The sequence below is a fragment of the Knufia obscura genome, assembly GCF_036327395.1.
Source record: "Knufia obscura strain CCFEE 5817 isolate CBS 148926 chromosome Unknown scaffold_13, whole genome shotgun sequence".
Taxonomy (NCBI): Eukaryota; Fungi; Ascomycota; class Eurotiomycetes; order Chaetothyriales; family Trichomeriaceae; genus Knufia; species Knufia obscura.
In genome coordinates this window covers 97,736-110,665 of record NW_027042699.1, presented here as the reverse complement: position 1 = coordinate 110,665, position 12,930 = coordinate 97,736, and the positions used below count along the sequence as shown (strand labels likewise).

The 12,930-nt window shown below is 51.3% G+C and overlaps 3 protein-coding genes across 3 annotated transcripts; 1 reads left to right on the top strand and 2 right to left on the bottom strand.

Moving 5' to 3' along the window:
• Positions 1 to 142: 142 nt before the first annotated feature.
• Positions 143 to 6,254, top strand: ATG2 (autophagy- protein 2; the record flags this gene model as incomplete). The annotated part of the gene is made up of 2 exons (XM_064877613.1): positions 143 to 6,181; positions 6,237 to 6,254. 2 exons carry the CDS (start codon positions 143 to 145, stop codon positions 6,252 to 6,254), a joined length of 6,057 nt encoding a protein of 2,018 aa, XP_064726338.1.
• Positions 6,255 to 6,672: 418 nt separating this feature from the next.
• Positions 6,673 to 9,711, bottom strand: RDH54 (helicase; the record flags this gene model as incomplete). The annotated part of the gene is made up of 1 exon (XM_064877612.1): positions 6,673 to 9,711. The coding sequence occupies one exon, from the start codon at positions 9,709 to 9,711 to the stop codon at positions 6,673 to 6,675; it is 3,039 nt and encodes a 1,012-aa protein (XP_064726337.1).
• A 457-nt stretch (positions 9,712 to 10,168) lies between these two features.
• On the bottom strand, positions 10,169 to 11,726 carry PMZ80_009216 (uncharacterized protein; the record flags this gene model as incomplete). Its single annotated transcript, XM_064877611.1, has 2 exons — positions 10,169 to 11,124; positions 11,195 to 11,726. The coding sequence occupies 2 exons, from the start codon at positions 11,724 to 11,726 to the stop codon at positions 10,169 to 10,171; spliced, it is 1,488 nt and encodes a 495-aa protein (XP_064726336.1).
• Positions 11,727 to 12,930: the final 1,204 nt, after the last annotated feature.

Here is a 12,930-nt window from a genome sequence, read left to right as displayed (position 1 = left end):
GCAGACTGCGCCATGGTCTGCGGCTATCACCAGGCATCTCTCCCAGGTGCTCATAGACTCAACGTCTGACGTGTCAACATTTCCAATGCCTACATATCTGTTACATGAAGTGTGCTATTAGTGGTCGTGGCAAGAGCCAGAGATGGCTTACTTCCTGCCCTCTTATTTCCAGAAGCGCCTGCTGCGTTATGCACTTAGCCGACTCGACTTCATCGACAACGATGCCCTTAACCTTGACAACCTAGGTTTCACCATTGGACAAAGAACTGTTATTGAGCTGAAGAATGTTGCTATCAGGGTATCGAAATTGATAGAACGACTCGACCTGCCTAGCACAGTCTCTCCACGAAATGCCTCGATACGCATCCTACGTATCACCGTTCCAGCCGACTTACATGCGAGCGGCATCGAGGTGGAAGTTGATGGCGTTGATGTGGAACTCGAGCTAGACGAAACACGAGCACAAGATGCCACCAGGAGAAGACCAGCAAGAGGAGACAGCACTGCACCCAACCACAGAGATATTGCAAACAGACCTAGGATAGGCGCGACCACCATACATGATCCAGGCGGCCCTCAAGGTCTGGCAGGTCGTCATGAGGTGGAATCATCACACATTATACCTGCCCCGGAGGATCTCGCAGCGTCTTTCCTGGAGGCAGAACCGGAACGCGAGAAACGAGAACTGGAAGCTGCTGTCGAGTCGAGGTCAACATATCTACAGCAATCTTCTACAGGACTTGCTAGTTCCGCTTCTGAACATGGCATGGGCGTGCCAGAAGGTTTCTCCCTTCCTGGCTTCGTGACTTCGTTCTTTGCTGGCGTTGCTGATCGGCTATCAGTCACAATTAGACATGTTACCATTGGTCTTTCTCTCGCCATTGACATTGAACAGGCTGCGACCGAGCCACTTAGATTTGTTCTCAAAGTCGAGGAGATAGAGTTGCAGAAGATCAACGACCTAGAGGTTATCGACGGCCGGCGAACCATTAGAATTGTAGGTATCGAACTACTCGCCGTCTCAGATGGGGATCTCTTCGCGCAAAAGTCTGCGGCTACCTCGCCAAAATTGTCGAAGAGCCGATCGAACGCTTCAGCGTCAAATCGGGCAGATCTCTACGCTTCAGTGTATGACGAGGCCAACGAGGATGTCACTGTTCAGAAACGAGCTGAATCTTCATCGGGTGATTCGGCGACCTCCTCCGAGATCGCACAATTCGGTCTGGGTGTGCATGAGTCGATGCTTGAGACGTCACAATTCTTCCAACCGAGCCTCGAGCCATCCGGCTACACTTCTGACATAGGCTCCCCTGACCCTAGTCAACTGTCGCCAGCGCTGAGCCGAGATGATGAGGAGCAGGGAGCAGTCCGTCTTTCCCCATCTCCGTCAGCCTCGCAAAGTTCTATTAGTAGGCATTCGGCCACGGACGAACTCGCTAAATCCAAACTCTTCAGCCACGACGAAGCAGAGAGCATGTATATGAGCGCAATGACCGATGCTCGTTCAAGCTCGATACAGATGCCCGGTGGTTTTGACACCACGTCCGAATCGTTTCACGAAGAGCTTACGCCACACACTCCCCGAGCAAGGACGACCTCATCGAACACGCTTCGGCCTTCTGACCCAACGCATACCATCACACGTTTACGGTCTGTCGAAGGAACACAACATGTCGATGAGATTGAGCCCACTGTCCAGCAGCCTTCGCGCGCAGCTGATGCATTTCAAACAGGGGTCCGATATATGCAGGAGTGCACGAAACCTATCGTTCGCCTCAACGAAGCAACCTTCAAATTACCTATCCAACAATCACGTTCTGCTCAGTCGGCGGAACCAGGAGACGAGCATCCTATAGGTCAGGCTAGCCCTGCACGACGGCGAGGACTAGTGTCGAGCCCCAAATTAACGTCATCTTCTTCGCATACTCGTGCTCCGTCTGATCAGAGCATGTATGGTATACCTAAAGACCTCAAAGTCGAAATCGATAATGCTTCAAGCTACGAAGTAACGATAGGTGATATCGAAATACTGGTTGATACTACGTTGTGCAGTATCCTTCTCAAATCAGGAACACGCATTGCTCGACTCACCCAACGACCAGATCAGGCATCGGCACCCGCATACAAACAAGCGAGTAAAGTGCAAGCCCAAATCTTTGTCAGATCAGTGGTCTTGGATGTGATGGAGGTCGTACCTGAGTTATCTGCTGCGCCCGAACAACGAATGCCTACGGAATCCACATTTTCGATCCGAGGCCACGAGTCGCCATTGCTACAGTTGCAGCTCCTGAAGGTACAAGCACAGACCACAATTGACAACGGTGGAATCGACCAGAAAATTACCATTCACCGGCTCGGCCTGCATCGTGAGGCTGAAAAAGTAGTGTCGTTCTTTGATCCTTCTATGTTGCAAGAGTCCTTCGTCGCATCTAGCGTGATGCTCGAGCCGGACGACATTGTGATTCGCCAAGTTGGTGGTCGCATGGATATTGCTGTGAAGCCGTTGCATATCAAACTGGACCTGCTCATGCTTGATGACGTCCTCAGCAGAAGTGGTGGACTGAGCTCTCTTTTAGATCTAGGAAACTCGGTTGTTTCTACCGATACCGTCAAGAAGACCAAGTCCCGCACAAATGCAGCGCCTGTACGGCGACGTAGTGTTCACTTTGATGATCCGTCTATACGGGTCCAGTCAGCGTTAGACAGCAACTCCGCGCTGAAGGTCTCTCTGCGAATCTCTGGCGCGATCGTCGACTTGGTGGGGTCGCAAAGCTCAATGCAGATCAAATCATCAGCAATCAAGGTTGTTCATCGACCGGCCGCGTTGAGGGCGTCCGTATCGTCCGTCGCCATCAAAGGTCCTATTGTCCGCGGAGCGCCACTAACCGATGCGCTTAGCCTCAGATTGAGCGATGTCTCGTTCGGGTATTTCGAAACTCCAGCGGAGGAGGATCTGGACAGACTGTTACAAATACTGGTCCCTTCGAGTGACAAGTATGAACAGGATGATGACATTATGGTCGACACTCTTCTGCGTCAAAGAAGGAAGGGTGGAGTTGTACGCTTGTCTGTTCAAGACATCCACTTCTCCGCGAGTGGTCTTGCTTGGACACAAAGATTGACACGGCTTAGCGAAGAGATATCGAAGCTATCGTCGGTGACCAAATACCTCCCGGAAGATGACCGTCCCGGTATCTTGGTATTCGCACTTGTGAAGAAGTTCACGGCACGAATCGAGCTGAACAAGCAATTTGGGCCGCTCGTCGTGAAATCCAACTTGTTTGAAGCCGCTTTGATTTCGTTTCCTTCTCTTATGGCAGCCCAGGTCTCAAGCATCGGTGTATCGAGGGGTGAAGCGGAATCGCTGGTTCACGAACTGATTCCGGATATGCAAGAAAGCACAATTATGGGTATGCCAATGATCATGGTTCGTTTCATACCAGATGAGATGGAACCTACTGTCAAGCTGAAGCTATCGAACGCGTGCTTGGAGTATAGTGTACCCTTGCTCATGGCAGCAACTCAGCTTGTGGAGGCTTTACAGCACGACCTTGCTCAAAACACAAAGCCGCTTTCTCCACGAAACAGTGCGTTCTCATCAGTATCTAGTGAAGCTTCGGACATGTCGAGAAGGATCAAGTTGTCGTTATCACTACGAAGTTCAGCTATCTCACTCAAGCCGCTCGACTCAACTGCTTGTGGTGTGTTCCTGCTAACAGATGCTACCATCAACCACAGCTCGAAACGCAACACAACCATCGCCAACGTGGACATCAAGAAGGCATCGATCATGATCATAGACGACATTGCGAAGATCGGTAATGAAGGCTCGGGCGCGGATCCTAAGCTTTACTTTGACCAAAACGATACAGTACTTGAGCTTATCAAATCAGGTTTTGTACCCGTTGGCTCGGTTTCCGCCGCCTCTGCTGAGGTCAAGATCTTGGAGGAACAGGCGACTAAACAGCAGTTCGTCGATGTCGAGTTTCGCAACAATTTGTTCTTCTTGGAGACTTGCGCAGACTCCACGCAGACACTGATGCAGATATTGGGCGGCCTGTCTCCTCCTCAGGCACCGTCGAAGGTTGACAAGTACAGAACACAGGTCGTCCCGATCGAAGACATGCTGGCTTCATTCACCGGCAATGCATTTGTGTCCGAAAGGGGACCGGAACTCGGCCTGCAAGTCGATGAGGCTGAAAGCACTCCTACGCCTTCAACGATTCTCAACGCTACAGCCGAGGATGATCTGACGCAAGGACTTGGCACTGATGACGAGGACGAAACGTTCATGAATGATTTATACTTGAGCCAGGCGGAGGACGCCGAACATGGCAGAATGGCGGAAAGCTCTGTTATGTCACAATCTTCACACTCTTCTGTTGGGGGTGGATCTGTGCACATCGCCCCTGTAAACATGACAGCCAACGAAGAGCAGCCTCTTGAGGGAAGCGTTATGATGCATAGTCTGATCGACTTCCGAACAGGACATTTCAGGAACGAGACTTCGGTTGGTGGCACGGCACATCGATGGGATTCATCGAAGAATACTTATGGTATGGGCAGTGAGACAAATGCGCAACAGTCACCATTGAAGGTAAGAGTCCGCGATGTGCATATCATCTGGAACCTGTTCGATGGATATGATTGGCAGAATACCCGAGATGTGATTACACAAGCTGTCCGCGATGTGGAGGACAAGGCATTCGCCAAACAGCGACGGAGAGAGAGCCATAGATCTCCTGGTCCGGACGAAGAAGATGAGTCGGTTATTGGCGACGTGCTCTTCAACTCGATCTACATCAGCATACCGACCAATCGCGATCCTCGAGAATTGACGAATGCTATCAACATGGAGCTTGGCGATGCAGCAAGTGAGACTGGTAGCTACGCTACGAGCACGACCGTCACTGCTACGCCCAGCAAGCGGCATTCTGGGCCGCGATACAAGCCTAAGAAGTTGAGACTCAGCCGGAGCAAGCAGCACAAGATGACATTCGAGCTTGAGGGACTCTCAGCTGACTTCCTTGCGTTTCCGCCCAACACAGGAGAAGTTGAGAGCTCGGTAGACATACGAGTCCGCAAGCTCGATGTCTTCGATCACGTTCCTACATCAACTTGGAAGAAATTCGCGACATATATGCATGAGTCTGGCGAGCGTGAGGTTGGCACTGACCAGGTACATATCGAGCTCCTCAACGTCAAGCCCGTTGCTGAGCTCGCAGCATCAGAGATGGTTCTCAAGATCACAGTCTTGCCACTTCGACTGCACGTTGACCAAGATGCACTTGACTTCATAACTAGGTTCTTCGAGTTCAAGGACGATAGAGTCGCTCCTTCTGGCGCACCATCAAACCCACCCTTCCTCCAACGAGTCGAAGTGAACCCAATCAAACTCCGTCTCGACTTCAAGCCCAAGCGCGTCGACTACGGTGGCCTCAAATCTGGGCGAACGACAGAATTCATGAATTTCTTCATCCTCGACCGAGCAGATATGGTCCTTCGCCGTGTAATCCTCTACGGTGTATCAGGCTTCGACCGACTCGGAATCATGCTCAACAATATCTGGACACCAGATGTTAGGAACAATCAGCTGCCTACAGTTCTCGCAGGCTTGGCACCAGTCCGCTCACTAGTCGACGTTGGCTCCGGTGTTCGAGACCTCGTCGCCGTGCCAATCCGGGAGTACAAGAAAGACGGCCGGATAGTCCGCAGCATCCAGAAGGGAGCCCTAGCATTCGCCAAGACAACAACCACCGAGCTCGTCAATCTCGGCGCCAAACTCGCGATCGGCACACAGACTGTGCTCCAAAATGTCGAAGGCGTAGTCGCACCACAATCTTCGAGCAAACAACCACAATCGGGCTCGACCTCGGACTCAGACGAAGAACAACCGCACCAAATCTCCCACTACGCAGATCAACCCCTCGGTATCGTCCAGGGTCTCCGCGGCGCATACGCGTCTCTGGAACGTGACCTTTTGCTCGCCAAGGATGCGATCGTCGCCGTGCCAGGTGAGATCATGGCTGAGGGGTCCGCGACTGGTGCGGCGAAGGTCGTGCTGAAGAGTAGTCCGACGATCATTTTGCGACCGGCGATCGGTGTGTCGAAGGCGGTGGGGACTGCGTTGTTGGGGGCTGGGAATACGCTTGATAAGGGGAAGAGGAGGAGGATTGAGGATGTAAGTTGCCCGTTTGAATTGTGTGTGAGGTGAATGTTTGCTAACGATGTTGTAGAAGTATAAGCGGTACTGATTGGATCTCATCGACCACGGTTGGACCGAGACTGAGCAGGAGTAGTGGTCACCACTGGCGAGGCGTATGCATGGTTCCAGGATCGACTTTGAGGAAGGAAGGATATTCAAGTTCAACATTGACGGCAGATTGGCAACATTAGTATGGCGTTGCTGGTATGGCATGGCATGGCATAGCAAGGCTTGGGGTCTTGGGACGTTCTTATTCTTTAACGAAGCCATTCTTCATAGCATATCGTTGCAGATCAACGCTAAGAAGCGCAAACAAACTATCATAGCATGAAAACAGGATGTCGGCGAATATTCGTCAAGCACCGTAGGCTGCGTCACATCATATCACATCGTGTACACTCTATGCTATAGCTCTAGCTCTACCCTTAATCTATACATCCATGCAATCGTTCACACATCACATTACATCATACCGCCATGAACTCATTAATACTCTTCCTCTTGACCCCCGATACGCGCGCAACATCCTCCCCATCCCCAACCTTCACAACCCCACTCCTCTTCAAAAACACATAACCAATCCCTCCAGGAATAACATCCCTCCCCTGCCTCAACACCCCCAGCAAACAACTATCCCCCACCGCCCCACCCAACAACTCCACACCCCGTTCATCTAGATTCGGCGCATCAGCAGTATCAACATGTGTGTATGTCATCAGCTCCTGGAGTTCTTCTTCTTGCTTTTTACGTTGCTTTTTGGGGGAGGGTTTGCGTGGGCTGGAGCCGGCGCTGATGCTGGCTTCTTGGTCTTGAAGGTCTTGGGGTGTAATTTGGGAGGTGGGTGTGAATGTGAAGGTGCGGAGGGGTTTGTCGTCTTCTGAGTCGGAGTTGGCATCGGACTTGGGACTAGACGTAGACGTGAGGTCGTCGACATTCTGGACGGTGCCGTCGGTGTCACTGCTGTTGTCCACTTCCGATTCGACGTGGCGATGTGCTTTCCCTTGACAACCACAGCCGATTAAATCGTGAGTTCGTAGGCCGTCGTTTTCGTCAAGCCAGAAGAGGTTCTGGAGTTCTTCTTGGGTGAATGCTGCTTTGGCTTTGCTTGATTTCTTGGTGGAGGGACCGCTACCGCTACCGCTGCCATTACCGCTGTCCATGATACTGTTGGCTAAACCTCGCTTGACGACTTGACGCTGCCAGATCCTTTCCTCGAGACTACCCTTGATCAGGAAGCGGTAGATATAGCATGGCTTCTGCTGGCCCTCTCGATGGATCCGTGCCATTGCTTGGTCTTCCACGGCAGGATTCCAATCTACGTCGAAGAGGACGAGACGGTTCCCGCCGATCAGGTTGATGCCTACACCGCCTGCTTTGGCGCTGAGCAGGAAAGCGAAACATGCGTCTTGGCTTGATCGATTGAACTCGTCGACCATTGATTGACGTTTTGTGGCTGTGACTGAGCCGTCGAGACGGCGGAAGGACATGTTTAAAGCGCTTAGTAGCTGCTGCATGAGGTCTAAGGTGGCGGTATAGTTTGATACGAGGACAACCTTGTCATTTGTTGTGTTTCGGATCTGATGGAGTAATTCGTCCAAAAGACGGATCTTTGCTGCGTGCTGATTGTGGTATGATCGAGATAGATTCTTAGGCATCATCTCGTTCAGCGTCTGTAACGAGGTAGATGTCGTGGCCTCGTCGGCACCTTGCTTTGGGAGCAGCAGCTTTGGACTGTTGCAGAGCTTTTTCAGTATGGTGATCATCTGAAGCGCTCCCTCACTGCTGTTGCTGCCCACTGCCGACTTGAACATAGGTGTCTGCAGGACATGTCGGTAGAGATTAGCTTGTTCTGTGGTAGGTTTGCAGAATAGCACGTATTCGGTCTTGGTGGGTAAATACTTTGAAAGAATGTCTGCTGTCCTCCGCAGGATGAAATGTGAGGTGGTCTCAGCAAGCTCGTTACTAGCCTCTTGCCCTTTCTCGATGTCCTCTTCGGTGGCGTTTGGCTGTCGGCTCTTCATGATTGGCTTCTCGAAGTCTTTCAAGAAGGCTTTCGGAGACCCTAACACACCATCGTTGACAAAGTTCACCATCGCAAAGAACTCGCTCAAGTCGTTTTGTATAGGCGTGCCAGAAAGGATGACACGTCTGGCCGAGTTCAAGGTTTCCATGGCTTTTGCGCTTTTGTTTTGCAGAGTTTTCAGGCGGTGGCCTTCATCACATATGATAAGGTCGATTCCGGCGCCTCTTGTCAGATCTTCAGCGATCTTTTGCAGTCTCTCATAGCCCACAACCATGACCTTGAAGTTTCTGCCATCGAACATGCTCAAGCGACTGCCATTATCTCCGAACGACATGACACCAAGCTTGTCACGTCCGAGCCACTTCCTGAATTCCTTCTTCCAATTTTCCACAAGCGTGACGGGACACACTATCAGCACTTTCTTCACTATAGGGTCATCTTTGTAGATAGGGTTTTGCTTGACCAGGGTCCAGATCAGGGCAATAGTCTGTAACGTCTTACCCAGACCCATATCGTCAGCCAAAATGCAGCCTTGACCTCCGAAATCCCTCAAGCCCATGACACATTCGTATAGAAATTGCACACCTTCTCTTTGATGCTCTCTGAGATGTTTCGTCAGGCAAGGATCAAGAACAACGTCGACGATCTGCTTTCCGGCAGGTGCTCGTTTCGGTCGCTTGAAGACCAGTGCATTTGGTGTGGTAGGATCGTGTCTAGGTATAGGAACCTCGCTAGGGACTTGTTGGAGGATCTGGGTATCCTTAAGAGGCTGCCTGAATGCTGAATTTCTTCCAGACGGTAACGACGGCTGCTTCGACACTGCTGCTGCTGCTTTCTGCTTTGCGGATTTGTCCTTCTGTATTTGCTGACGCATCTGCTCTTGCATACTCATCTTATGAGCTGGCTTCGTGGTGGTCTTCTGCGTTGAAGGAGGCTGGCCGTGCAAGATGACCACACTTTCGTCCTTAGGCGCACTGTTGTCCCTACCAACTATGCGGCAGAACTCATCGTATGTAACCTCAGCCTCAATCTGGACATCCTTGCCACTCATTGAAAGTGAATCTTCCAGTTCAGGGACTTTGTCTCTGACACAACTGCCTAGTCTATGGCCTTTGCTGTTGTATGCAGTCATGAGACCATTCTTGTAGACCAACACCCCATCGTCCTCCCATGTTTTGTTCTTCTTGGCCGTAACTTTCCGCCATACAATAGAGAAACATGCCTTTCCACTTGCACTTTCATCTTCGTACTTCGTCGGGCTGGCCGGGTTCGGTACTGGCTTCAATGGCAGCCTCTCGTGCTTTGAAGGTATGCGAGGCTGCTGGGCTGAACTAGCAGAGTATTTCGTTGGTACATGATCATCATCGTCGTCTGGTGATAGTTTTCGCCGCTTAGATGGTCCATTAGACTCATATGGAGCTTTGTTCTGCTGTGAAGCATCTGTTTTCCGAAAGCTCGGTGGTCTGAAGGGTTTAAAATTCATGCTCAAGCCATACTCTTCGATCAGAACAGTGGTGGTACCGGAAGGGCAAAAGTTGTTGGAGTCTGAACGCCAAAGTGGGGACGCGTCGAGACGCGTTTGGACGCGACCTTGAGGACTCGTACTCGGGAGGGGAGTGAGTCTTAGAAGCGTCAACAATATTAGGTTGGACCTGTCACGTTCACACAGCTGGAGGAAGACTGCTCGCAATCAAAACCTATGTCGTTTTATATCCAGCACCGACTCAGAACATCATCGGTCGTAACTTCCTCGTGTATTGACGTAGGCATCTACGAGGTCACTCATTAATCACAATCTTCTCATGACTAGATAGTGTACATTACATCCTGGAAAGCGCCACCGAAGCGTCGAGAGAGGAATATTTACGACGACTACCAGTACAGTCTCTGTCCTTGATTGCGGTTCTGCAAATTGTGCTTCTCAATAAGTGCCCCAAGGCTCACAGCAGATCCTTCCGCAGCTTGATACTGCAAACCAGCGGCCCTTTCTGCCACACAGTGTATGCTTTCTGATTCGGCCAGTCAAGGTCTTTGTCCACCATTTCAAGGTCAAAATTCCATAGCACCCTTGCGAGGATCTGTCGCATCTCCGAAAATGCCAGATTCTTCCCAATACAGTTTCGAGGCCCAACACTGAAAGGCTGGCGGGCGTCCCGATTGTCGTTGTAAAACGGCGAATCTGCATCATCCACTGCGGATGGTAGCCACCTCTCGGGATGGAACACATCAGCTTCATGGAAGTTGGCTGGTGACCAATAAGTGCTCATCTGATGCACACCGAGCTGCGTCCCTTTTGGCACTGTGTACCCAGAGACAGTTGCGGCTTCCGTGGTCGTACGGATCAAAACGGTAGGAACAGGCGGGTACATCCGCAGGCCTTCCTCCAGACATGCCAGCATGTATGGCAACTTAGTTGACGCCGACGAGAAGGTAATTTCCTGCTCTTTGTCGAAAGCAGACCGGACCTCCTCGACTGCTTTCTTCATTGTCCCGGGTGTACGCAGCATCCAGAATGTGACTCCGGCAAGGAGCGTGGCTGTCGTCTCAGAACCAGCCAGGAACAAGATATGTGCATTACCTGCGAGCTCAGCATCAGTAATTTTCTCCTTGTTATCGCTATATTTGAGCAGTGATTCCATGAAATCGCCACGTCCATTCTTGGATGTGTCGTTCTTGCGCTTCGTAACAGCGTCATGACCCATCTGAAAAAGGTCCATCCTGGCTTTGGCGACACGCCCGCCGATGAAGAGACTGATGAGCCTCCAGACTAGCGGGTAGAACCTCGCCAGCGCAACAAAAGGCACGATTGGGAAGAATTTGAATATTCTGGTGATGAATTCACCGTATTCTTTGTTCTTCAGGCAATTGGAGGGCTCTCCAAAAGCAAGATCGGAGACTGCACGAAGCTGGGTTAGCACGAGTTCCACACCACAGATAGGCATCAGAAAGAACTGTCTGGCACTCACTGATATCGAAGGTCGTCAGGTTATACCACATTGTCATGTCCACCTGCTTTCCACTTTCAGCTTCACCATGCAACGCAGTAACCAGCATGTCGACGTAGTCTTTGATTAGGTGCTCCTGCTTGCGCAGTGCCTGGTCCGAGAATGCATGAGATAGTCCCTTACGAAATCGAGCATGGTTTGCATCATTCGAGAAGAGAATGTGGTCGGTCGAGCCCGGAGGACGGAATTCAGGCTTCGGCCATTGGTGCTGTCCATGGCCATATCCGTAGATGTCCTTCCAGGCCTGGGCTGTGGTGAACGATAGAGACACGTCATCGAATCGAACAACTTCGCCGTAGCGCTCGTGATATTTGACCATTTGCTGGTCGAAGATGCCTCGACATTGGGAGATATATCGTAGGACTGGGAACGCGATCCATAATTTTGGTCCGGGGAATGATGCTAGAGGGTGGAAGTAGAGGTTGTAGACAGCAGTGTAGAGCTGCCGGACGACAAGGATGCCGATGGCTCCGAGAGCTAGCAGTTGCAGCATTCTGTGGTGAGAATTCGGCGGAGACAGATTAACGTCGTTGCCTGCTACAGATGGTCTCTCGAGGCGGTAGAAATGCGCAGCATGTGCTCGCGCGCCCTAGATGCAGTCTCATATAGTGAAGGACGGGTTGCTGTCGGATCCGAGATGGAGGATTATACACCCGGCGGGTGGTATTGAAGCTAAATCTTCCGAGACTTATTAGGCACACCGATATTGTCCAGGCGATCTGCTGCCCCTAGGCTGCCAGAACGGCTGGTATACCGTAATATCGGAGGGTCCCAGTCGCATGGTGGTCGTTATTTGGACATATGAGCATCGAAGGTGTTAGGCACACCGCCAAGCAATTTTTAGCAATGCCTAGTATGCGCCAATACGTGGTATCCCGGTTCTCGTTTTCACGACCGGTGAAAGTCGCTGCGGATTGTGAGCACTTCGTAGAACGAGGAACTTCTACCAATAGAGTGACCAATGACGCCATGAGCATCAGTACTTGTTTCGTGTGTGCTAAGCTAACATAATTGGTATATCTGCCTCCGGTGCTTTCGAAGCCCCATCTGCTTCGTGGATCAGCTGTGCGCGCATTTCCCGTATGTTCTGGATTCCGAGCATATCGATTGAAATCGTGATCGAGAACGTGAGCGACTACTAGATCGGCGCCCAGGCTTTCTGCGTCGAGGTCTGCCACTAAGCATAGAGCTAAGGTTACCAGGGTACAAGCTGCCAAGCTGACCATCGCATCCCTCAGGAATAGCTAGGCACCAGACGACGGAGTTTTGCGTCGATCAACTAAGTTCAAAGGCCGTGCTCGCTGCTCGCCCACTGCCAGGGACTATCCTGGCATCGCCGTTCCGAAGAATCATGGTGTCCCAAGTTGCAAGCTTCTATCAACGGAGATCCTCAAAGTCGTCAAATGAGCCCTAGGCGGTCGACTCCTTCGGACCAACTTGGCGAGAGCCTCTAGCTGCTTGATCCAGCCGCTATCCTTAGCCTTCCTCCGTATAGCGTCCTCACTCGACATGTCAGCCACCTAATGTTCGAAGATGGGCTCGAGCATCAGATTCAGTAATGGAGGCCTCCTCTGTTTATTTGTGGCATCATGCGCCGTAGATATTCGATGTGTTCAAAAGAGCAGGCACCCGGCTGGAAGGGATCCAGCTGTCGTGGTCAGACTGGCAGCATCGAAGTCGGGATGCTTGCCTCTATA